Source organism: Mya arenaria, chromosome 7 (assembly GCF_026914265.1).
Source record: "Mya arenaria isolate MELC-2E11 chromosome 7, ASM2691426v1".
NCBI classification, from domain to species: domain Eukaryota; kingdom Metazoa; phylum Mollusca; class Bivalvia; order Myida; family Myidae; genus Mya; species Mya arenaria.
The window spans coordinates 6966339-6991065 of record NC_069128.1 but is presented as its reverse complement, the minus strand read 5'-3'; the positions used below and the strand labels follow the sequence as shown (position 1 = coordinate 6991065).

Sequence of the window (24727 nt, the reverse complement as noted above, 5' to 3'; positions counted from 1 at the left end):
TATATATATATATATATATATATATATATATATATATATATATATATATATATATATATATATATATTTTTTTTTTATTTTGCTCAATAAAGTGAACTCTGTATCTTTTGACTTCTTTTCCCTGAAATAGCCTCCCTTGACTTCATTACACAAAACTACGTAATACATTCAAATTCATACGCGCATTTGAAAGATTGCGGTCAATTTGAACCATATTGAAACCGGAAAATAAAAAGGAATAATTAAATAGAAAGGTATATAATAAATGGAATATTACGATAAAATTCTCATTCTGCTGTCACGACGGATACGTGCTTACAGCACCAAAGTCGACGTGAAACAGGTCACCAGAAAACCGTCCTGTCATAATATCCCCTATGTTCAAGAACACTTCCGTGCAACTAAACGTACATTTGCATATATTCGTTATTTCGCAATATCTTTAATAGTTCGTTGGGTTAATGCCGAACGTTCGTAGTCTGATATAACGGACTCGTTGAGCCTGCTTGCACCCAGAAGATCACTTGGGACTCAATTGTTTGACCCTGATTGTTTGCGACAGTCTTTTTTATAAACGAACATTACGAGTTGAATAATTTGACGACCAGAAGGGATCTCATATTATCTATTACCCAATTGTGCTATAGTGCCGGAAGCAAAACAATATTTATTTAATGAACCCCTAAAGTATGACACTTAACACATATTTTCTATACAAATATATGTACATTTTTTATCTGAAATTTATTAATAATGTTATCTTATATAAAAAGTGATTCGCATGACTTTCGCTCAATTTGTTGGCACTGCCATTAATTTTGTTATCACTGCGATCATTTTGGTTGGCACAGCCATCGTGTTGGTTGGCAATGCTAGTAGTGTTCCATAAACCTACGGCTGATGAGCAAGAATAAAAGCGGAACGATTGTCGTTTGCAGAAGTCTGAGTAAGATTTATGGTACGTTTAATAAAGTAAAAAAGCTTCTTTTTAACTGAAATAATAACGATAGTAACATCAAGTTAGGTTTGACATAATAATCACTCAGTGAGAATAGAACTTAAAGAAATTATCATTTATTTGTATTTTACAAAAAAAATTATAAAAATAATTTGTATATTTTCCATTTATCGAACATGTATTGAAGATAACACGGGCAGATAACACAATTGAGCAAGTAGGGTGACTTGGGTGTGTTTTCTCGCTTCGATCGCCCTTACATAAAAAATATGAAATAACATCACGTGAATGGTTACTACATGTCAAGCTATTGAAAATATACCCGAGCGCTCCACGAGGGAAGTGGGTGAAGCAATAGTTACTACATGTCAAGCTATTGAAAAATACCCGAGTGCTTCACGAGGGTAGTGGGTAAATCAGTATTTAATTAATTTCGAGTTATTGAAATCCTACTCGAGCGCTTAACTCCGTCAGTAAGTGAAATAATAGTTACTACATGTCGAGTTATGAAATTTATACACGCGCACGTTTTGATGTAAGGAAGTTAAGTAATAGCTACTACATGTCGAGTTATTGAAATCATTCACGATCACTTCATGAGAATAGTAAGTTAACTAATGGTTTCCACGTGTCAAGTCATCGTAATTATACATAAGTGTTTCACAAGGGTTATGAGTTAAGTAATAGCTACTTTTTGTGGAATTATTGAAATTATACTCAAAAATTGTTGTGTTTTGTTTTGATTTCACACTTGCTCCACAAAATGGAATGGTTTAACCGTGCTATAACGATTGTTTGGATTAATTACATGTTACAATTGTACGCATAGTTATTGAACGTTGCCATTGACAACCTAGTGGAACACCTTAACACATCTACCCTTGCAATGATTATGGTAGAGGCTTAATCAGACAATTAATTAATATGTGGGCATATAACGGTCATAAAAGTAACAAAAGAATGGCATGTAACTTATTTTGACTTACCGATATTCTTGTGATTGTTTATATCATTCATTCTCCTAAACAATTGGGTCTTAATTAAATGCATTCAAAGCATAGCCAAACTACTAAATGCGCTCTGAATGACATTTATTAATATATCCAAACATGTTAGTGACTGTCTAATTTAATTTCTTTTTCTTCAAAGTTTGTATATATACATCTCTCTTGACATGTTTCGAAACCATTGTATGTCTAATTTAAACGTTATTGTATTCAGCACACAAACTTTAAATAAACAAGTTTCTAAAACAATTTTTTTACTTTAATTGTCATCGCTTGCCGGGCTAAAACTATTGATTAGATTAAAGGATATTTTGCATTCTTTTATAAATATTATAATGTTTCGTTTATTTAAAAATGCACCTTAGACGGAAAGAAAATACATAGTTAAGATCAGATATTTGAAACTTCCTGTTTCAATTGGCCTGTCGATGATTTAAATTCCTGTTCATTATTTAAAAAATCGTGTGGGCTTTCTTTGCTTTCATTTCTTTCACTGTTTGTATTTGATTTGGCGTTGAACACGGTTACAGTGTATAATTTGCCGTCGGGATTTTTTCTGTAGTTTTAATAACACTTAAATAATCCTCATTTGGAAATAACTCTGGTAAAATGTTTGTGTTAAGACACCAATTTATTCTACTGATTACTACGTTCAGAACGATAACAGCTCAAGACGAGCCGCCGTGCTTATCAAGGTTATTATTTTTTGTATCTTTTGTCGATTTAATTAACATTAGAAACGTACGTCTCGTCATGTATATGTAGGTTGGGAAACAAGTTATACGTTAAGTTAACGCCATATTATATATTGCCCTAAAATGTCTCGACAACTATTCAAAAAGATTGAGAGCGCATTTTTCCGTCCGCATGAAACCCTATCTAAAATACTTTTTCTGTTTACAGGATTCTTATGAAGATATAGTTTCAGGAATGTAACGGTTTCCCACCTATCTAAGGAAAATATGTAGAATCTTTAATGCGATATTTGGGTTCAGGGTGGTAAAAAAATATACTCAAGTGTAATGTATTTGAGAAAAAAATTGATAAAGCAAAGTTAACGTCATATTATCTGTACGTAATATTAATTGTCAGCAATCAGGTTTAAGGTTAGGCTCAGATGTTCAACAAGTCAATTTCCTATATATCAATCAAGATAATACTTTTGTGTCCCTAGTTCATTGGCATGCTGACCGCAGGACTTTTCTTTGTATTATAATGAATATAGTGTAATATAGAGCTTATCCAGATTCGGCTACTGGACTAGTCCCTGTTCTTTTTAATGTATGACTATGGCGTGTTTATTCCGATACGGCAGCTGGGCTCGCGCATGTAGTTTTCATTGTATAATTATGACTATTGCGTGCTTACCCAGATAGGCTTCTGGTCTGGTCCCTGAAGTTGTCATTGTATTATAATAACTATGAGGTTCTAATCCAGATACAACTACCAGGCTTGCCCCTGTCGTTGCAATTGTATTATAATGACTATGGCGTGCTAATCCACATAAGGCTACTCGGCCTGTCCCTGTAGTTGTCATTGTATTCTAATGACTATGGCGAGCTAATCCAGATACGGCTACCAGGCTTGCCCCCTGTGGTTGTCATTGTATTTTAATGACTATGGCGTGCTAATCCAGATACGACTACTAGGCTTGCCCCTGTAGTTGTTATTGTATTCTAATGACTATTGCGTGCTAATCCAGATACAGTTGATCGGCCTGTCCATGTAGTTGTCATTGTATTTTAATGACTATGGCGAGCTAATCCAGATACGGCTACCAGGCTTGCCCCTGTGGTTGTCATTGTATTTTAATGACTATGGGGTGCTAATCCAGATACGACTACAAGGCTTGCTCCTGTAGTTGTTATTGTATTCTTATGACTATTGCGTGCTAATCCAGATACAGTTGATCGGCCTGTCCATGTAGTTGTCATTGTATTTTAATGACTATGGCGAGCTAATCCAGATACGACCACCAGGCTTGCCCCTGTAGTTGTCATTGTATTTTAATGACTATGGCGAGCTATTCCAGATACGGCTAATCGGCCTGTCCCTGTAGTTGTTATTGTATTATTATGACTACGGCGTGCTAATCCAGATACGATTATGACATCAAGCTGATGAGACAAATTGTTAAGATAGAGGAAACGCAGGCGCACTTGCTGACACTTATTGAGGAGCAAACAGAAACCATCGAACGGAACCGGGAGGCTATAGCAAACCTTGAACATAAAGGAGGTATGGCAGTGTGTTTATTTGGTACATCATAGAATTAATCAAATGCTTAGAGACAAATGTAATTACATATGAATCAGACGTAATTACGACCGCCTCGCTTTGACCCTTCGAATGACTGATGTTGTATGAAAGTCTTTCAAATATGAATGTAATTTCAAAAGTTTTCAGAAATAAGTGCTATCTTATTTTATTTTATTTTTAAAAATGGTTGTATATACTCCAGGTACTTTACACACCACATATACTCGATGGGGAAGAATGTCGTGTTCTCCAACTGCGAAACTTGTTTACAATGGTGAGTATAAAGGGTGCATCATTGGTGGCAAGGCTTGCTTACAATGGTTACTAATTAGTGTGCTACCTCAGTGGCAAAACTTGTTAACAAATAAGTACTTGGAGTTCAAAATTACTAAAAACAAACTTGTTTAACAAGGTGATTACATAGAGCAGAACATTGGTGGAACAACTTGTTTACAATGGTTAGTGTTTAGGGTTGAGCATCGGTTGCAACGAATGATTACAATAGTTACAACTAAGGGTGCAGGATGGATGGCAAACTTGTTTACAGCGGTTGGTATATGATAAAACGCAATATTATCAAGTGAATGTGTGTTTTATAACCCCCGCCACCTTCTTCCGGAAGAACCAAACATTAATTGTTCGAAAAAAAAACGTAACATAGTTGACTACTGGGCCTATACATTATGTCTCTAAACAGAGTACTCGTTACATAGTTGACTACTTGGCCTATGCGTTATGTCTCTAAACAAAGTACTTGTAAATTTTTGACTACTTGGCCTATACATTATGTTTCTAAACATATTAATTGTTACATAGTTGACTACTAGGATTACACATAATGTCACTAAACAGAGTTTTCGTTACATTGTTGACAACTGGGCCTATAAAATATATCTTTTAACCGAGTACTCGTTACATTGTTGACATCTGGGCCTATACATTATGTCACTAAACAGAGTTTTTGTTACCTAGTTGACTACTGGACTTATACATTATGTCTCTAAACAGAGAACTCGCTACTTAGTTGACTACATGGCCTTTAGATTATGTCTCAAAATATAGTACTCATTACGTAGTTGACTACTGGGCCTAAACAGTATGTGTCTAAACATAGTACTCGTTATATTGTTGACTACTGGGCAAATACATTATGTCACTAAACAGATTACTCGTTACATAGTTGACTACTGGGCCTATACATTATGTCTCTAAACAGAGTAATTGTTTCATTTTTGACTACTGGTCCTTCATCATTATGTCAATAAACAGAGTACTCGTTAAAAAGTTGACTACTGGCCCATTGCATTATGTCACTAAACAGAGTACTCGTTACCTTGTTGACTACTGGGCCTTCCTATTATGTCTCTAAACAAAATACTCGTTACGTAGTTGGCTACTAGGCCTATACATTATGTCTCTAAACAAAATACTCGTTACGTAGTTGGCTACTAGGCCTATACATTCTGTCTCTAAACAAAGGACACGTTACATTGGTTACATAGTTGACTACTAGGTCTATACATTATGTCTCTAAACAAAGTACTTTTTACAAAGTTGACTTCTTGGCCTACATATTATGTTTCTCAGCAAAATACGCGTTACTTAGTTGACTACTAGGCCTATACATTATGTCTCTAAACATAGTACTCGTTACGTAGTTGGCTGCTAGGCCTATACATTATGTCTCTAAACAAAGTACCCGTTACATTGGTATCATAGTTGACAACTAGGTCTATACATTATATCTCTAAACAAAGTATTAGTTATATAGTTGACTACTAGGCCTATACATTATGTCTCTATACTGAGTACTCGTTATATTGTTGACTACTGGGCCTATAACTTATGACTCTAAACAAAGTGCTCGGTACATTGTACACTCCAGGGCCTAGACATTATGTCTCTAAATATAGTACTTGTTACATAGTTGACTACTAGGCCCATACATTATGTCTCCAAACATAGTACTCGTTACATTGTTGACTACTAGGCCCATACATTATGTCTCCAAACATAGTACTGGTTACATTGGTGACTACTAGGCCCATACATTATGTCTCCAAACATAGTACTCGTTACATTGTTGACTACTAGGCCCATACATTATGTCTCCAAACATAGTACTCGTTACATTGGTGACTACTAGGCCCATACATTATGTCTCCAAACATAGTACTCGTTACATTGTTGACTACTAGGCCCATACAGTATGTCTCCAAACATAGTACTCGTTACATTGTTGACTACTAGGCCCATACATTATGTCTCCAAACATAGTACTCGTTACATTGTTGACTACTAGGCCCATACATTATGTCTCCAAACATAGTACTGGTTACATTGTTGACTACTAGGCCCATACATTATGTCTCCAAACATAGTACTCGTTACATTGTTGACTACTAGGCCCATACATTATGTCTCTAAACATAGTACTCGTTACATTGTTGACTACTAGGCCCATACATTATGTCTCCAAACATAGTACTCGTTACATTGTTGACTACTAGGCCCATACAGTATGTCTCCAAACATAGTACTCGTTACATTGTTGACTACTAGGCCCATACATTATGTCTCCAAACATAGTACTCGTTACATTGTTGACTACTAGGTCCATACATTATGTCTCCAAACATAGTACTCGTTACATTGTTGACTACTAGGCCCATACATTATGTCTCCAAACATAGTACTCGTTACATTGTTGACTTCTAGGCCCATACATTATGTTTCCAAACATAGTACTCGTTACATTGTTGACTACTAGGTCCATACATTATGTCTCCAAACATAGTACTCGTTACATTGTTGACTACTAGGCCCATACATTATGTCTCCAAACATAGTACTCGTTACATTGTTGACTACTAGGTCCATACATTATGTCTCCAAACATAGTACTCGTTACATTGTTGACTACTAGGCCCTTACATTATGTCTCCAAACATAGTACTCGTTACATTGTTGACTTCAAGGCCCATACATTATGTCTCCAAACATAGTACTCGTTACATTGTTGACTTCAAGGCCCATACATTATGTCTCCAAACATAGTACTCGTTACATTGTTGACTTCAAGGCCCATACATTATGTCTCCAAACATAGTACTCGTTACATTGTTGACTTCAAGGCCCATACATTATGTCTCCAAACATAGTACTCGTTACATTGTTGACTTCTAGGCCCATACATTATGTCTCCAAACATAGTACTCGTTACATTGTTGACTACTAGGCCCATACATTATGTCTCCAAACATAGTACTCGTTACATTGTTGACTACTAGGCCCATACATTATGTCTCCAAACATAGTACTCGTTACATTGTTGACTACTAGGCCCATACATTATGTCTCTAAACATAGTACTCGTTACATTGTTGACTACTAGGCCCATACATTATGTCTCTAAACATAGTACTCGTTACATTGTTGACTACTAGGCCCATACATTATGTCTCCAAACATAGTACTCGTTACATTGTTGACTACTAGGCCCATACATTATGTCTCCAAACATAGTACTCGTTACATTGTTGACTTCAAGGCCCATACATTATGTTTCCAAACATAGTACTCGTTACATTGTTGACTACTAGGTCCATACATTATTCCCCAAACATAGTACTCGTTACATTGTTGACTTCAAGGCCCATACATTATGTCTCCAAACATAGTACTCGTTACATTGTTGACTTCAAGGCCCATACATTATGTCTCCAAACATAGTACTCGTTACATTGTTGACTTCAAGGCCCATACATTATGTCTCCAAACATAGTACTCGTTACATTGTTGACTTCAAGGCCCATATATTATGTCTCTAAACAAAGTACTCGTTACATTGTTGACTAGCTTGATTTTCCCTGTAAATTCGATTGTATTTTTCTTGCAAAAATGCCTACCACAAAAAGGCCACAAATATAAGCATTTTTACAATTTACTGGATAATGCAGAAGTTTCGGACAGCCTAACCTACTATCAAAAATCTGTCACTACTATATAGTTCATGATGCCGCATAAATGGTCATGCAAGCAGTTTACAAATAGATGATCAATCACAATCATTTGATACACGTTTTCAAATTGAAGATTAACAGGTGAAACAGTTGTCTCATTTTTTTGTGACGTACTAATGATTACGTGCATAGCATCTCTTGTAAACAATACACTATTAAGGATTCGAAAGAATCATTATTTCAAATGCATATTAGGTTGAAAATAAGAAGTTAATCAGGGATCTTGAATACTAACATAACTGTTAAATAAATAACGGAACTGGCAATGATTTCCTTACTTTTCTTCATACAGGATACGCAGCTGGAAAAAAATACAGCGATTCCGGAAGCGGAAGTGATACACAATGTCTTCCGAGAAATCCTCAGTGGTCTAATTACACCGACGGACTGGACGTTGCCAGAGCAAGAATATACGGTGCAGAGACTGAAATCACTGAACCAAACAATGTATTTCCTTATGCAGTTGATAAGCGAGATCTTCCCTGTGTGGTGTGCGAAGTGCCCAGGTCGACAGTGATGATGATCCCTGCAAGAAATGAATGCTTCGAAGGATGGACAAGGGAATACCATGGATATTTAATGGCGGATAAGAGTATACATTCCTCTCCTCATACCCACGTCTGTATGGATTTTGAGCCAGAGTTCATTCCATATGGTGCCGCAAACAGCGATGAACACCTGTTTTATTTGGTAGAGGCGGTTTGTGGGTCGCTTCCCTGTCCTCCATATGTAAACGGCAGGGAATTGGCGTGCACAGTGTGTTCAAAATAACGCGACCGTAGTTAATGTGAGTGTATCCAACTTGGTTAATGTATTATTGATGAAAACTCAAGAATAAATCTTCATCTTAAAATGACTGTTTTCATTGGCATTGTTTTGCACTCATGCCATTTGTTCTTATTTATTATGCTTATTCTACAATAATATTTTGTTTACATTGCTAAATGCTGATTTGCCCATTAATTTGAGTTATTACTTATACTTGATTGTTTAGAAGAGAGGTTATTATACACGATGTGTACGTAAATTTGTGGATATGTTTTGCTCACATGACCCAGCTTAAACTGTCTACCAAAATAACAGAAAAAAACGATGCAAGTTTTCTCCACCTCTAGATATTGGGCAAAATGATTCAAATAATTTACCCGCGTGATGCCTTTTGCAGTCCATGAGTTTTTAATGACTTGTAAATGGTTTGAATTAATCACTTACTTCACAAAACACGAACGTGTCTGAGTTAGAAAACAATTTGCATTGCATAGCGTTAGGAAAAGACGGGTATGTTTACATTAAATGCTTAAACTAGTTGATTGTGTTTAAAGCATAGCACCAAGTTTATAATTCCGCAACACCTTTTGAATGAATTTTTAAAACTTAATTAAAGGTATTAAATACTGCGCTTGTATCTTAATTACTCAATCGCAGCATCATAGTTGACGTATTCAAACGTCTGTGCCGTTCGAAGGAAGAGTAATAAAACCCGATACTTCTGTTCCGTCCATTCAGGTTACTGTACGTGCACTTATTGTACCACAGCCACCTCTATAGTGTGGGGCACAGTTGTCAGACCACTTGTCAGCGTCCCTATCCGATGTCGTAGAGAAGGTAGGAATCGGAAACTGTAAATATATTGAGTTACCTGATTTAATATCAGTATCATATAAATAATAGAAAGAGGTTTGAGTATTAATTAACAATATAATGATTAGTAGATATTTCAAGGTAAAATTTGCGCTATAAAAACCAGGCAGTCTCCGAAACATTATACCATTTCTATGTAGGTGGAATAATATATGCATTTATTAGACGAATTAAAGGGTACATCATTACTATGATCATATCCAGAGGTATTTCATCTAACTGTCTACCACATCCTCCTAGCAACTTTAACGATTAACGTACTTCCTGCGGATTTGATCCTCCTATCAACGTTGAAGTTGTATCGGTCTGGTGGAGAAATGTACAACCCGGAGTACTCGTCGAATCCAGTATTTCCCTTTGTTGAACCATTGTCAAATCCAAAAGTCAGTATGAATAACTGCGAACTTTTTTATTAGGAGTCTTCTATCATTGGTTTTCATACATTTACGCAAAAAATGGCCTTTTCCAAGACAAACATTAAAGAAAAAATGTCTAAACGCTCGTTCGGTGAGAATGCAGCTTTAAACAGGGACTATTAGATACATATTGTTTCAGAGTCTGTAAAGAGTCAAAGTTTTTGCTTTACCTTATTTTAAATTTAATAAACCTGTTCAATCCAGTCTGCATTTCTTTAACCTTATTATGGATTTAGAACAAAACTGACTTGACCATTGAATTTGAAAGCGAATGATGTTCTCAGCGTCCATCTTAAAAACTTTGACTGGGAAGATATTATTTCTTAAAACTAAACAAGGACAGTCAGAAAAACCTGACATACGCCCCGTTTTGGGAAAATGCTAATTGATAACATGATAGTATTGAATAATATGATATATGATATCAGAGAACAAATATCATAGACTGTTGCGGCTTAATATAAGACAGCGATATAAAATCCATTTATTACCGTTAAATTCCAAGTTATCTTGATCTTAGAGTTAAGAACACATATTGTATGCATAACACGACATTCCATGGTGCCCAATAACTTTGTGAACAGATTCAATCCAGAAAATCAGCTGACAGAAGGACGGACGAAGTAAGAGACAGAGTTGTGGTGTGTTTGTTATTCTAAGTTTAGCATTAACATAGTGAAGAATATTCAATCCAATAATGTGTTCAGTTCCAGAATATGTAGTTTAGAATATATTGGTCGTTTATTCCCAGTTAATACATTGACACACATACCTTGAATAAATTGTCCATACTACAACGTATACCTTTTCTCAATAGTCATTAGGCCACAACAAGTACATTATTTGTTCGTCGGAATTGCTGCAACCTAAAAATCGAAAACGATTTTTTTTATTTATTTTAGCGCCCACACATATGAATTGAATATGCGAAATTAGTTTGTTCACTTATTAATTTTCCACTATTTCCTGAATTTCTTTTTCATAGAATTTCAAACTGCAAAGACAACTTGGCTATTCTATTTAAGGTATGTTTATGCTTTACATTCTTCGCGAGCAATCTTTCTGAGAGTATCTGTCCCCGTGTCCGGACAAAGTCCGGTCCAATTCATATCTGATATTTGTTTGTCATTGTTTTTAAAACTTTTTCTGTGTATTAACATTTACCATCGTCTTTCATGTCAAAGTAACAAGGACTTCAAGTGGTTCAAATTAAGATCCGACCCAATATTTCGAAAAAGCTGATGAATTACTCCTACTGCTCTTAGAATGTTTATTGGGATAGTAAGCTAGATAAGTATGGAATGAATACAATAATTGTTCTTGGGCTTCGAAACAATGCAGGTTAATGTAAGGAAAGCTGTCTTTAAAGTACATCTATGTTTAAATTGCTGTGGGAATGAAATTGAATAGTAACGCATTGGATCGAATTATCAAAATCATGATGGTTATTAGTATTATTACTACTGCTATTATTATTATTATTATTATTATTATTATTATTATTATTATTTTTTTATATTTTATTATTATTATTAGCAGTAGTAGTAGTAGAAGTAGTAGTAGTAGTAGTAGTTGTAGTAGTAGTAGTAGTTGTAGTTGTAGTTGTGGTGGTGATGGTATTAGTAGTTGTAGTAGTAGTAGTAGTAGTAGTAGTAGTAGTAGTAGTAGTAGTAGTAGTAGTAGTAGTAGTAGTAGTAGTAGTAGTAGTAGTAGTAGTAGTAGTAGTAGTAGTAGTAGTAGTAGTAGTAGTAGTAGTAGTAGTAGTAGTAGTAGTAGTAGTAGTAGTAGTAGTAGTAGTAGTAGCAGTAGCAGTAGCTGTAGCAGTAGCAGTAGCAGTAGCAGTAGCAGTAGCAGTAGCAGTAGCAGTAGCAGTAGAAGTAGTAGTAGTAGTAGTAGTAGTAGTAGTAGTAGTAGTAGTAGTAGTAGTAGTAGTAGTAGTAGTAGTAGTAGTAGTAGTAGTAGTAGTAGTAGTAGTAGTAGTAGTAGTAGTAGTGGTATCACTGGTATCAGTAGTAGTAGTAGTAGTAGTAGTAGTAGTAGTAGTAGTAGTAGTAGTAGTAGTAGTAGTAGTAGTAGTAGTAGTAGTAGTAGTAGTAGTAGTAGTAGTAGTGGTATCAGTGGTATCAGTAGTAGTAGTAGTAGTAGTAGTAGTAGTAGTAGTAGTGGTATCACTGGTATCAGTAGTAGTAGTAGTAGTAGTAGTAGTAGTAGTAGTAGTAGTAGTAGTAGTAGTAGTAGTAGTAGTAGTAGTAGTAGTAGTAGTAGTAGTAGTGGTATCAGTGGTATCAGTAGTAGTAGTAGTAGTAGTAGTAGTAGTAGTAGTAGTAGTAGTAGTAGTAGTAGTAGTAGTAGTAGTAGTAGTAGTAGTAGTAGTAGTGGTATCAGTGGTATCAGTAGTAGTAGTAGTAGTACATGTAGAACATCGTTTCATGGTTGTTTTACATGTCAAGTATAGCCTACATCTTGAAACAGGCAATTCTAGTAATCTGGTCAAAAGAAGTTCTTCTCATATCCATCTTATGCTCAACTAGTCTTTTATATCCTTTAATGTACATCGTTTGTACAACGAACCTTTAATATCTGCTCATGTCCGTCTTAAGCTCAACAAGGCTTTAATATATTCTCAAGTTCATCATATGCCCAACACATCCTTAATTTCTTCTCATGTTCATCTCATGCCCAACAAATCTTTTATATCTTATTATGGTCATCTTACTGTATATTTGGTATGTTTTAAACCTACAAATTAATGTAAATAAATATGTAAACAACTTTGATTTGCTATTTCTGAAGGTAAAGAAACAACACGCGTTGGTGGTTTAAGAAATAAAGTCGCAATTATGTTGGCATTTTCCAGTCATTAACTATAGTCAAGCATACGTCACACAATGTTTTGAAACATGTTGCTGATTAGCTTTGCCAGGTTCATTAATCAAATGTAACAATACTCTGACAATGTGTGTTTTACATTGCCGTAGCTATCAAGCTGTATAAAATATACCGTCTTTTCTTGGAGAAATTGTCATGGAAACGATATGCTTGGATTTATTCGTATAGTCAAGTACCTCTTGAACAAGTGTTCACATAATTATACAGTTATGTTTAAGTACTGACAAGCAAAAAATGTGAAATTTCGAAGAAAAAACGTCCACTACTTATGTGAGGGAGGGACCATCTATAATAGCAGAAACCCTTAATTGTAAGTTACAACAATAAACATATATAAATGCTCAATAGTATATTCCAATGTAAGGGTTTAAAATTTAAAAATTATTTTTTTTATAATATTCTTACCTAAATTCTGGAGACCGGAAAATTTCCTTGCATTGCTGTTAGATTTAAATTGCAGTAATTGTTGCTGCTGTAAATGATATCCAGCTGCTCGTATTGTTGTTATATATATATGATGTGCATGCATTAATATTTGCGTGTGTAGGGTTGTTTGTCTTTTATTTTCCGGATTGATCATGCCATTTATCCGTGAAGTAGCTTTACTGGAAGGTATGAAGACTATTTCTGCTCATCAGAGACGGTCGGCTTCTGGGCGTAGGCGATCTTTAATTTATTGTCAACATTAAAAAAAAATGTGAGTGCTGGCCTAACAGATTATATTTTAACAAATAAGCATGCTGTTCATTTGATGTATTTGTAATGTTTCTTGAAAACCAATTTTCGCCAACTAACGCCATTATGTGTTTAGTTTTTGTATTTAGTTTTTGTAGCAGACGCCTAATAGCACATATATTACAGTAAACATGTTCTGTTCATAGCAAGTAACTTGATAAAAATCAAAATAAATAGGTTGTATTTACAATGGTTGCCACAAGGAGAGCAACTATAATTATAGTTTGATTAAGGAACAAGGGTGAAAAATCTGAAAATAAGTATTTTCCTTTTTAAATGGTGGATTTTCAAAAAGTTTTATCACTTTTTCAAAATAGTGACGCATCAATTTTATTTCACTGATAAATCTCTATAAGCCTCCGGGGAGTATAAAAAGGCCGTAATTGCATCATTATTCTTTGTAACATGTGTTATGGCACAAAACGGCGTCCTCAATGAGTAAAGGCTTGATATCAAATTTAATTCGCTTTCCATATACGTATTGAGTAAATCTAAGACAACCAAACAATATTGTAAGCATTTATTTTTCAATGTTAGCCAAACGCACTTGGTTCTGCGTGTGTGTCTTTGACGCATAACCTTGTTGCTGACCTTCTCGCAGGCACACTGTGCGAATGCCTTTGAACTAGAATCTAATTGACTTTCTTCCTCCGACCCATAACATGTTCACGGCATGTTCTGAAACTTGGTATGGGCTTGCCCGGCCAGATTTTATACATATTGAGAGTACACGGTCTGAATATACTGGAACACAATGATAGATCTTTATTTAGAAAAGTTGATTTATGATTATAATGGTGACTAAAACAATATTTGACAATATGGATTCAACAATACATACAAAATTCTGACGACCCATACTTAGCAAAGGCATGTTCTAAAACCTGGTCAGGCAAGGCCTGATTTTATACAGTTTGAAAGTAAAAAGTCTGAATATATTACATGTTTGAAATACTTACATAAATAGATTATATCAGTCTAGAGGAGTATATGTGGACTTATTAACCACTTCCTCCTTTATGTTTAAAACTTTCCGTGCACGGTGGAAGTTTTTCTTTACTACAACGAACCAAAGTTGATATATTTGTACGTGATATGGACCCGGTGTATGCTTTGTGTAAAACACCTTACCAAGAAAATTATTATCCAGAGCTGTCTTTCGCCATTTGGAGAATGAGGCCGAGGCCATGAGAAAGGGGAAATCGTTGCTATTTTTGTTAAAAGGGAAATTTTGAAAGTTGACAGGAAGAAACATTATTTCTTTATATAACAAGGATATTGCATCCCTTGAATATGCGTTAAAGCACTTATACATGTTTTACTCCAGCTTAAGTGGGAAACTTAAACAAAACAAGTATGTCGGCGCAGACAAAAGTGCCTCCTTGAGTTTTTCACAATATTCCTGAAGTTTAATACAGTGGTTTTATAAGGAAGAACTTGAGTACAAGTGTTATGGGAAATCACAAAACAGATATTTGTAAACTAAATCAACTAACATTTTTCATATTAACTCGGTAAACAATATCACTTCGTAATTGAATCTTTATCTCACTTTTTAACGTTAAACACTAATGCCACAAATACATTCAACAAATCGTAATTTAAGGTTTTTCATGGCCTACTGACACAATACAGACACTAACAAGATAAACAATTTGCAATTTATGTTAAGGACAAAGTACACCAATTCGGAAGTGCCTACTCATTGTTTCATGCCTTTTCCTTTTAACTGACATACGACACTAAATCAAATCATAATGATACCGTTTCAGACCATTGGCTACCTACCATATTCGTAGGTGTAAACCTGAATGGTTTGTGCTCGAAAAACTGGCTGAGCATTCTTGATCTTCTTGACCTACTTTCTATTGTTTACCTTTTCACCGCATAGTTTGTCCTTATATAACGGATATTGGCCCTTTTTCTAATACACAGTGGTTACGTTAACCATTTGCGTTTTTTTAGGATAAACGTTATTTTTTTTAAAGTTTAGTTCACACATTGACATTTTCCCCAATTTTTGTTTGGGCTTTTGAAGCACCGAAAATCAGTGTTATATTGTATGCAAATCATTCGGAGCTCCTCGGCATTTTTATCGAAAACAACCTCGGATGTATGCCGTACATCAGTAAAAGTAGTTCGTAAACTTTTGAATTATATCCTTTAATTAAATGTAGTGTTTTAGAGATGTATTTATTGACCAAAATTTAAATTGTTTGCCAGTAAAGTGTACTATTGCAAACATCATTTACATTTCCAAGAGTTACGTCTTAAAGTGAAACTGCTAAATTATATTACTACGCGATCTACTTGCAGCGGACTTAAACGTACCCCTTTTTGAGTATGTACACCGTCAAATACATCCGAGTTTGTTTACGAAAAAAATGACCGAGGAGTTCCGAATGCATGCAAATTAGTCAATAGGAAATTTATTTAGTGGTATCTGACTTTAATACATTTATTCTTTGAAATTGTTTACAATAAAGGCGTTTCTTTAAAGTTTTTAAGGCTCAGTTCTAAGGATATGATTAACCGTATCAGGGTTGTTGCCCTCAAAACTTATCATTTTGATTAGGGCTACCCTTGTCAGTGTTTATTTACAGCTCTGTTATAATAATCTTCGGCCAGCCACGTAGTAATAAATACTGGCATCTCATTGTTATCAAATTCCTAACACATGTTCCTGAGAAAAGACTTTTAGCAAGAAATATCAAGCTATACTTTTATTTACGTTTGTCTTTGCCGTTCAGAACATATCATTTCAATAAGTACACTTTTAATTTCAAGTTGAATAATTAATGTGTTGAATTTCAGTTCACTATTTTAAAAGGTAAGAATAAACTTTTTGTGATATCTATTAAATGATCATTAATAAATAAAATAATAATTACAATGTTTCTGTGACCATAGCATAAAAATCAGGTGCACTGGTTTATGATAATTCCTGTATTAATGTACAGCTTATAGGTATATATAAATGACTAAACCGTGTTATCAATTCATATAAACCGTACCTTGGTGTTGATGTAGCTGTAGGTTTGAGTTTTCGTCAAACACCCTTCTGTTGCGTGTCGTCTTGCTTCCGCTTCCTCATTTTCCAAACCCTTTAATACCAGCTCCTCATGGTATATATTGAAGGGATTCTTGACATCTGATATACTTGTAAATTAGTTTTTCCCATCAGTTTATCATTTCACGCAGCCATTTCCTCATAAAAGCTGGCAAACGTGCCTCATGTTGTTATTCTTTTTAATGAAGGACTATCAGACATTGTACATTATGATAGATGTTTAATTGTTGGATCTGGTGTAATCTTCTTAATTCGTTAACAGGAGGAATGCCATAAAATGTAGATAAGAAGTAATTCCCGCCAATAATCATCGCTATTTTCGTCCCTAAAGCAGTTATCATAAAAATTAATTTCAGTGACAAAATTTCAGTGCTGTTGTATATAAACATTTCCGAGCGTCTGGCATATTCCATGATATAAACAATTTTGAACATTTTTTTTTCATCACAAGGCCAACAAATCGCTACTGCAAACATATGCAGCATCTATGTCAAGTATTTAGACTCATAGAATATTGATTTTCGTTCAGCAACTGTTTGTTTTACTTAAGCCAGTCTATTTCTTTTTCTCCTGTTATTTGCCGAACATGTTTTATAATACTTCAACTTGTGTAGGCCAATGTGGTGATACAACTGCTAGAACTTGGTTTGTTTATATACTGTTTAGATGCAAGCATCTGCACCTTTCACTAGAACATTTGAAATATGTAATGTACCAAAGATAACCCTAATTCATGTACATTCAGCTCACATGCCTCAATATTGGTATATACAAGAAACGTCTGGGATAACACAGTAAATAACACAGCATGATCACATGCAAAGTGGTAATAGCAAATGATAATGGCAATTGTTTGATTCGTTTTAATTCCCCGGAGATTTTTTGGACTGAAAATCCCTTTTCTCAAAATAAAGTGTTTGGAAGGCAATTTCCCTGGATTGATAGGTTCTTTACTTTGGCACGAACATTTTTCTTTGCTTATATTTGAGTACGTTCAAACTGTCTGTACGATCAAAGCAGATAAGCTCATATGCTATGAACCCACAAATCTATCATCCCAATTTAAACTTGTGAATTCTTGTGAACTCATTCCATTAACAATCGGATTTAAAAACCGTGAAGAAATAAGGAAACACATCACTGTCTAAGATAAAATGTGAATAATAATACATACAAAGCTATAAGCTATAAATGTTTGAATTACTTAATTTATTAGACATGTTACGTTTTGATATAACTGTTATTGTAATCCGTTCTTGAGACACAGCTCTAATTTTACTACTAACTATACAATACAAATATAAATATGGACGAGTACACCAAGATGATCTAAGCTAAGAAAAACAAATACGACGAGCCATTAATATTTTTTTGATTTAGGTTATGAGGCATACAGTTTAAAATAAAACGTTGTTTACATTGCCTTTTAACGGTCAGCGATACAGTTTAAAGTTAATCGTTGTTTACATTGCCTTTTAACGGTCAGCGATACAGTTTAAAGTTAATCGTTGTTTACATTGCCTATTAACGGTCAGCGATACAGTTTAAAGTCAATCGTTGTTTACATTGCCTATTAACGGTCAGCGATACAGTTTAAAGTTAATCGTTGTTTACATTGCCTATTAACGGTCAGCGATACAGTTTAAAGTAAAACGTTGTGCTCAATGCCTATGAACGGTCAGCTAAACAGTTTTAGCATAATTGTCATTGTTACCGCCTTTGAACGGTCAGCTATATAGATTTAATTTAACGGCGTATGTTACCGCCTATGAATGGTCAGCTAAACAGTTTTAGCATAACTGTCTTTGTTAACGCCTTTGAACGGACAGCTATACAGTGTAAAGTTAACTGTCTCTTTTACCGCCTATGAAAGATCAGCGATACAGGTAAAGGTTTACTGGCTTTGTTCCGGCCTACGAACGGTCAGCGATACAGTTTACAGTTTTAGGCTGGTAACAGCGCCATTGAACGGTCAGCGATACAGTTTAAAGTTTAATATTGTGGTCACCGCCTATAAACGGTCAGCGATACAGTTTACAGTTTTAGGCTGGTAACAGCGCCATTGAACGGTCAGCGATACAGTTTAAAGTTTAATATTGTGGTCACCGCCTATAAACGGTCAGCGATACAGTTTAAAGTAAAATGTTGGGGTCAAGGCCTATGATTGGTCAGCGATTCAGTTAAAGGTTTAATGATGTTTATCAGCATCTGAAAGGTTATGGCGATATCAGCTAACCCAAACAAATCGTGGGATAACACCAATAAAAACCGTTTGCACGTTTGTTGCGATTATCAGCTAAGACAAAGTACCCTATTTTGTACCGATCGTACACACTAAAATATGTTATGCCATACATATCATTGATGTTTTATAGCAGCTAGATAATGTGTTTGATAATTATATATAAATATATAGTTACTCTCTGACTACACACTTATAGTTCAAGTACTCTTAGTACACGAATTGTATTGTACGAATTTTGCTTAATTATTGTAAGTGAAATAGCAAAGTTTAACACAGCAATTTGACCCAATGTGAACGCGAATTACTAATTTCCAGCATGCGTTACAAATGTTAAATTTGTTATAGCTCAATATAATGTTTATACAAAAGAAAGACTCAGAGCACAAATATTAAAGTTTATTTAATACTTTTAATTTCAGCAAGTAATTTGACAGTACATAGAACACATCCTTAAATGCGCCTAGAGGGTTTTGATTTCTACTTTAGGTTGATGAAGGGGACAAAACTCCTACTCACATGTTGGAATTGCATTCGTTATTGAAGGGACAGTGCTCTCCAACTTTAAGTAAAACTATGACAATATTACATCCGTATACTCAGGTTTACATTGTATGATTAAATTAACCAATACAAATGTACACTTGCATAAAGATTACAAATATATAAATTAAAATTTATGAAGCTTAGAACTTGGTTTACGAACTAACTTATCCTTTATATTAGACATATATTAATATTTATCAATTTAGATTAAATAGTAATTCTGATTAAGTTGATGCACAATAACCAGATCTTTTAATGACAAACGGAAAACCACAGTCACACAACACACGGAACACCACAGTCACACCACACACGGACAGCCACAGTCATACCACATACGGACAACCACAGTCACACCACACACGGAACACCACAGTCATATCAAACACGGAACACCACAGTCACACCACACACGGAACACCACAGTCATACCACACACGGAAAACCACAGTCACACCACACACGGAACACCACAGTCACACCACACACGGACAACCACATTCATACCACACAGGGACAACCACAGTCACACCACACACGGAACACCACAGTCATACCACACACGGAACACCACAGTCACACCACACACGGAACACCACAGTCATACCACACACGGAAAACCACAGTCACACCACACACGGAACACCACAGTCACACCACACACGGACAACCACAGTCATACCACATACGGACAACCTCAGTCATACCACTCACGGAACAACATAGTCAGACCACACACGAAACACCACAGTCATACCGCATACGGAACAGCAGAGTCATACCACACACGGAACACCACAGTTACACCACACACGGAACACCACAGTCATACCACTCACGGAACAACACAGTCAGACCACACACGAAACACCACAGTCATACCGCATGCGGAACACCAGAGTCATACTGCATACGGAACACCACAGTCACATCACACACGGAACACAACAGTCACACCACACACGGAACACCACAGTCATACCGCATACGGAACACCACAGTCATACCGCATACGGAACACCACAGTCACACCACACACGGAACACCACAGTCACACCACACACGGAACACCACAGTCATACCACATACGGATCACCACAGTCAGACCACACGAGAAACACCACAGTCACACCACACAAGGGACACCACAGTCATACCACATAAGGAACACCAAAGTCACACCACACCCGGAACACAACAGTCACACCACACACGGAACACCACAGTCATACCAAACACGGAAAACCACAGTCACACCACATCCGGAACACCACAGTCACACCACACACGGAACACCACAGTCATACCACATACGGACAACCACAGTCACACCACACACGGAAAACCACAGTCACACCACACACGGAACACCACAGTCACACCACACACGTACAACCACAGTCGTACCATATACGGACAACCACAGTCATACCACTCACGGAACAACACAGTCAGACCACACACGAAACACCAGAGTCATACCGCATACGGAACACCACAGTCACACCACACACGGACAACCACAGTCATACCACATACGGACAACCTCAGTCATACCACTCACGGAACAACATAGTCAGACCACACACGAAACACCACAGTCATACCGCATACGGAACAGCAGAGTCATACCACACACGGAACACCACAGTTACACCACACACGGAACACCACAGTCATACCACTCACGGAACAACACAGTCAGACAACACACGAAACACCACAGTCATACCGCATGCGGAACACCAGAGTCATACTGCATACGGAACACCACAGTCACATCACACACGGAACACAACAGTCACACCACACACGGAACACCACAGTCATACCGCATACGGAACACCACAGTCATACCGCATACGGAACACCACAGTCACACCACACACGGAACACCACAGTCACACCACACACGGAACACCACAGTCATACCACATACGGATCACCACAGTCAGACCACACGAGAAACACCACAGTCACACCACACAAGGGACACCACAGTCATACCACATAAGGAACACCAAAGTCACACCACACCCGGAACACAACAGTCACACCACACACGGAACACCACAGTCATACCAAACACGGAAAACCACAGTCACACCACATCCGGAACACCACAGTCACACCACACACGGAACACCACAGTCATACCACATACGGACAACCACAGTCACACCACACACGGAAAACCACAGTCACACCACACACGGAACACCACAGTCACACCACACACGTACAACCACAGTCGTACCATATACGGACAACCACAGTCATACCACTCACGGAACAACACAGTCAGACCACACACGAAACACCAGAGTCATACCGCATACGGAACACCAGAGTCATACCGCATACGGAACACCACAGTCACATCACACACGGAACACCACAGTCACACCACACACGGAACACCACAGTCATACCGCATACGGAACACCACAGTCATACCGCATACGGAACACCACAGTCACACCACAGACGGAACACCACAGTCACACCACACACGGAACACCATAGTTATACCACATACGGATCACCACAGTCAGACCACACGAGAAACACCACAGTCACACCACACAAGGGACACCACAGTCATACCACATACGGAACATCAAAGTCACTTCACACCCGGAACACAACAGTTACACCGCACACGGAACACCACAGTCGTACCACACACGGAAAACCACAGTCACACCACATCCCGAACACCACAGTCACACCACACACGGAACACCACAGTCATACCACAAATGGACAACCACAGTCATACCACACACGGAACAACACAGTCAGAACACACACGAAACACCACAGTCATACCGCATACGGAACACCACAGTCACACCACACACGGACAACCACAGTCGTACCATATACGGACAACCACAGTCATACCATTCACGGAACAACACAGTCATACCACACACGGAACATCACAGTCATACCGCATACGGAACACCACAGTCATACCGCATACGGAACACCACAGTCACACCACACACGGAACACCACAGTCATACCAAACACGGAACACCATAGTCATACCACATACGGATCACCACAGTCAGACCACACGAGAAACACCACAGTCACACCACACAAGGGACACCACAGTCATACCACATACGGAACATCAAAGTCACACCACACCCGGAACACAACAGTTACACCGCACACGGAACACCACAGTCGTACCACACACGGAAAACCACAGTCACACCACATCCCGAACACCACAGTCACACCACACACGGAACACCACAGTCATACCACATACGGACAACCACAGTCATACCACACACGGAACAACACAGTCAGAACACACACGAAACACCACAGTCATACCGCATACGGAACACCACAGTCATACCGCATACGGAACACCACAGTCACACCACACACGGAACACCACAGTCACACCACATACGGAACACCACCGTCATACCACATAAGGATCACCACAGTCAGACCACACGAGAAACACCACAGTCACACCACACAAGGAACACCACAGTCAGAACAGACACGAAACACCACAGTCATACCGCATACGAAACACCACAGTCAGACCACATAGGAAGAACCACAGTCATACCACAGTCATACCACGATTAGGAAGCACCACAGTCATACCACACACGGATCACCACAGTCACACCACACACGGAACACCACAGTCACACCACAGTCACTTAAGAATAAATGCAAACTTTTCACGGAACCAAGAAGTGTGAATTTATAAAAAAAAATACCGACGTACACTGCTAGAGAATATGTATTGATGAACTCCTGGTTTTAATTACGGAAAGTATAATGACGAGGTAAGAATGCATTTTTGAGTGAAACAATATTAAGTTGCAAGGTTGTAATAAGTCAAAGTAACATTGTAGACTGTCTTGCTTTGCGCAAACATTTCCTTGGATGTTTATTACAATATATACATTATATATGTTTGAGTCAGGTATTTCGAGACCCATGATATAAACGTTTCAAACAAAACAATGCATGTCATAAAAGTAATATATTTTTATATATTATTATTTATTATTTAATATATTGTTTTTTTACAGCACGCTAGACGCTAAATTTATTATGCATTCACTATACACTATTTTTGGTTTGTTTTTTAAAACAGTTTACGTCCACAGACCTCAATCTTATCCCAACAATCGTGATTAAAGTAAAAACGTAAAAGCTAAATCTAATCAAAGTATGCATTAGCGAGGAAACTTAATAAATAAACAAATAATAATAAACTAATAGGTAGACCCCAAGTACTTCAATGATTAGCGATCCCAACTCTAAGCGCACAATACACATATTTCTTTAAGGGCCATCCACAATATGAAAGTACGTGGAAAATACCAAGAATTAAAACGTTTCAAATGTCAGTTTTATTGTGTTTCGAGGTATAACATTTGTCAAGAGCAAACATATATCCTTCACAACATGTTTTGGTTTAATAAGGAGTTGAGGAAACCTAACGCAGAAAACATGTGAACAGAGATTGGTTGACATTCCGTATGCTTTTTTGGGAAAATGTCTTCAAACAATTTAAATAAAGTGTGTGTATCAAAATGTTCCCGATAATCAAGCCAACGATGGCTTGTGGCCTCTGGATTGATATTCTTTAAAATGGAATATATATTGAATAATATATGGTAAAAAAGTAACTGAAATTACTATCTGGTTACCAAAATGCAACTATCGGTCTAAAATTGAAGTAATCACTGTCAAGCCACAAGTTATTGTATAGTGTTAAAATTGTTAGAATCTTGTTAACAAAAATATAAATGCCTCAAAATGGGTCAAGATTTGAATAAATATAATTTGGTGAAATAAGCTTAGCTCTTAGACAACTACAGATTTATGAAAGGACACAAGCACGTTGTGTGATTAAAATCAAATCATAAACAAAAGTAAGAGTATC

The 24727-nt window shown here is 36.8% G+C and overlaps 2 protein-coding genes across 2 annotated transcripts; both read left to right on the top strand.

Annotated features, from left to right (window-relative positions):
- The first annotated feature begins 2405 nt into the window (after positions 1 to 2405).
- On the top strand, positions 2406 to 9099 carry LOC128241466 (uncharacterized). Its single transcript, XM_052958401.1, has 4 exons — positions 2406 to 2660; positions 4064 to 4203; positions 4427 to 4498; positions 8539 to 9099. The coding sequence occupies exons 1-4, from the start codon at positions 2575 to 2577 to the stop codon at positions 9015 to 9017; spliced, it is 777 nt and encodes a 258-aa protein (XP_052814361.1). The 5' UTR covers positions 2406 to 2574; the 3' UTR covers positions 9018 to 9099.
- A 9764-nt stretch (positions 9100 to 18863) lies between these two features.
- On the top strand, positions 18864 to 23374 carry LOC128240443 (uncharacterized). Its single transcript, XM_052957082.1, has 3 exons — positions 18864 to 18883; positions 20033 to 22085; positions 22262 to 23374. The coding sequence occupies exons 1-3, from the start codon at positions 18864 to 18866 to the stop codon at positions 23372 to 23374; spliced, it is 3186 nt and encodes a 1061-aa protein (XP_052813042.1).
- The last annotated feature ends 1353 nt before the right edge of the window (positions 23375 to 24727 follow it).